Raw genomic sequence first — 1310 nt, forward strand, 5'->3', positions numbered from 1 at the left:
TTGATTTGGGTTTGATTTATCTTACACTTATCAGAATTAAATGACGCTATGCACATGCCCTTACAGAGAAGATTGCCGATGTACATACTGACAAACAATAGGTTACATCTAAACCACAACATTTGTGTGCATAAGCTAATTGTTCAGCTGGAAGTTGTTATGCAGTTTTGTAACATTACATACGAATGAGACTAAATAGAAAAGAAAGGTTGTGATATAAGATATACTTGAATGATAAAATAGACTTCAATCTCTGCACATCTTTAAACAAATGATTTACAAACATCCCACCCAAGATAAAAACTGTATTGCACTTTGGATTTGTAAGTGTTTGAGTCGAAAGTTCAGTCTGTAGTATATAGTCTTTAGTAGAAATGTGTGTTGGACATCATTGGGTGGGGGTGCTGATAAGAAACCATCTGTTGCTGGGGGAACTGTTGCACCATGTGCAGGTACATCGCGTGGTTGGCAGCGGTGTATGATAGGTGCTGTCCCCCGAAGCCGTGGTACTGAAATGGGCTTATGGGCTGGAATATCCTCGGAGACTGGACGGGAGCGAAGTACTCAGCGCGCAAGTCTTGGACTTCCCGTTTCTGTTTCATCCTCCTGTTCTGAAACGAAGTTCTCACCTGAAACACAAAACACATAACATAAAAACCATTAGAACCAAACCAGCACTAGTATAATCAAATTAAATAGTCCTACAGCACAATGTATAATGTGCATAAATTACATTGAGTTTTGTATTCTAGTCTTACCTGAGTTTCAGAGAGGTTTAACATCAGTGCCATTTTGACTCTATTTCCAGCATCTGGATATTTGTGCTTGTTGAATATCTTCTCCATCTTTTCAATCTGCGACGGTGTGAACCTAGTACGTACACGTCGTTGGGCTCCGTCTCTATCTTCCTCGCTCCCCTCTTCCACCGAGGGGCATTCCGAGGAGGCAGCCTCACTATCATACCCCGAGGAGTACTCACTGTTTTCTGAAACTGTGAAAAAATATCAGTCAATAAAATGCTCTTCAATAAAAAACATGATTTAAATGTGTCACAACACCACGTTTTTACATGTAATATTAATATAAATGTTAAAGTATAGTAGCCTACATTTAACACGATTTGGGGAAGAGCAGCTCGACGGATGCAGAGGTGAGCTCAATCTGGATTCCAGATTTGTGGGTTTTTCAGTGGAATTCGTGAATTCAAACCTTGTGATCTTTGGCTTTGGCTGGAGGTAGACCTTGTTATAAGAGGTTGGCGGTCGAGGCTGGACCATGCATGGGACATGGGGTTTGGAGTGGGTTAGCAT

The 1310-nt window shown here is 40.9% G+C and overlaps 1 protein-coding gene across 1 annotated transcript; it reads right to left on the reverse strand.

Annotated features, from left to right (window-relative positions):
- Positions 1–365: 365 nt before the first annotated feature.
- On the reverse strand, positions 366–1310 carry LOC120045848 (homeobox protein vent1-like). Its single transcript, XM_038990782.1, has 3 exons — positions 1118–1310; positions 759–991; positions 366–629 (listed from the first exon to the last, which is right to left on the reverse strand). The coding sequence occupies exons 1-3, from the start codon at positions 1308–1310 to the stop codon at positions 366–368; spliced, it is 690 nt and encodes a 229-aa protein (XP_038846710.1).

This window comes from Salvelinus namaycush, chromosome 4 (genome assembly GCF_016432855.1).
Source record: "Salvelinus namaycush isolate Seneca chromosome 4, SaNama_1.0, whole genome shotgun sequence".
NCBI lineage: Eukaryota > Metazoa > Chordata > Actinopteri > Salmoniformes > Salmonidae > Salvelinus > Salvelinus namaycush.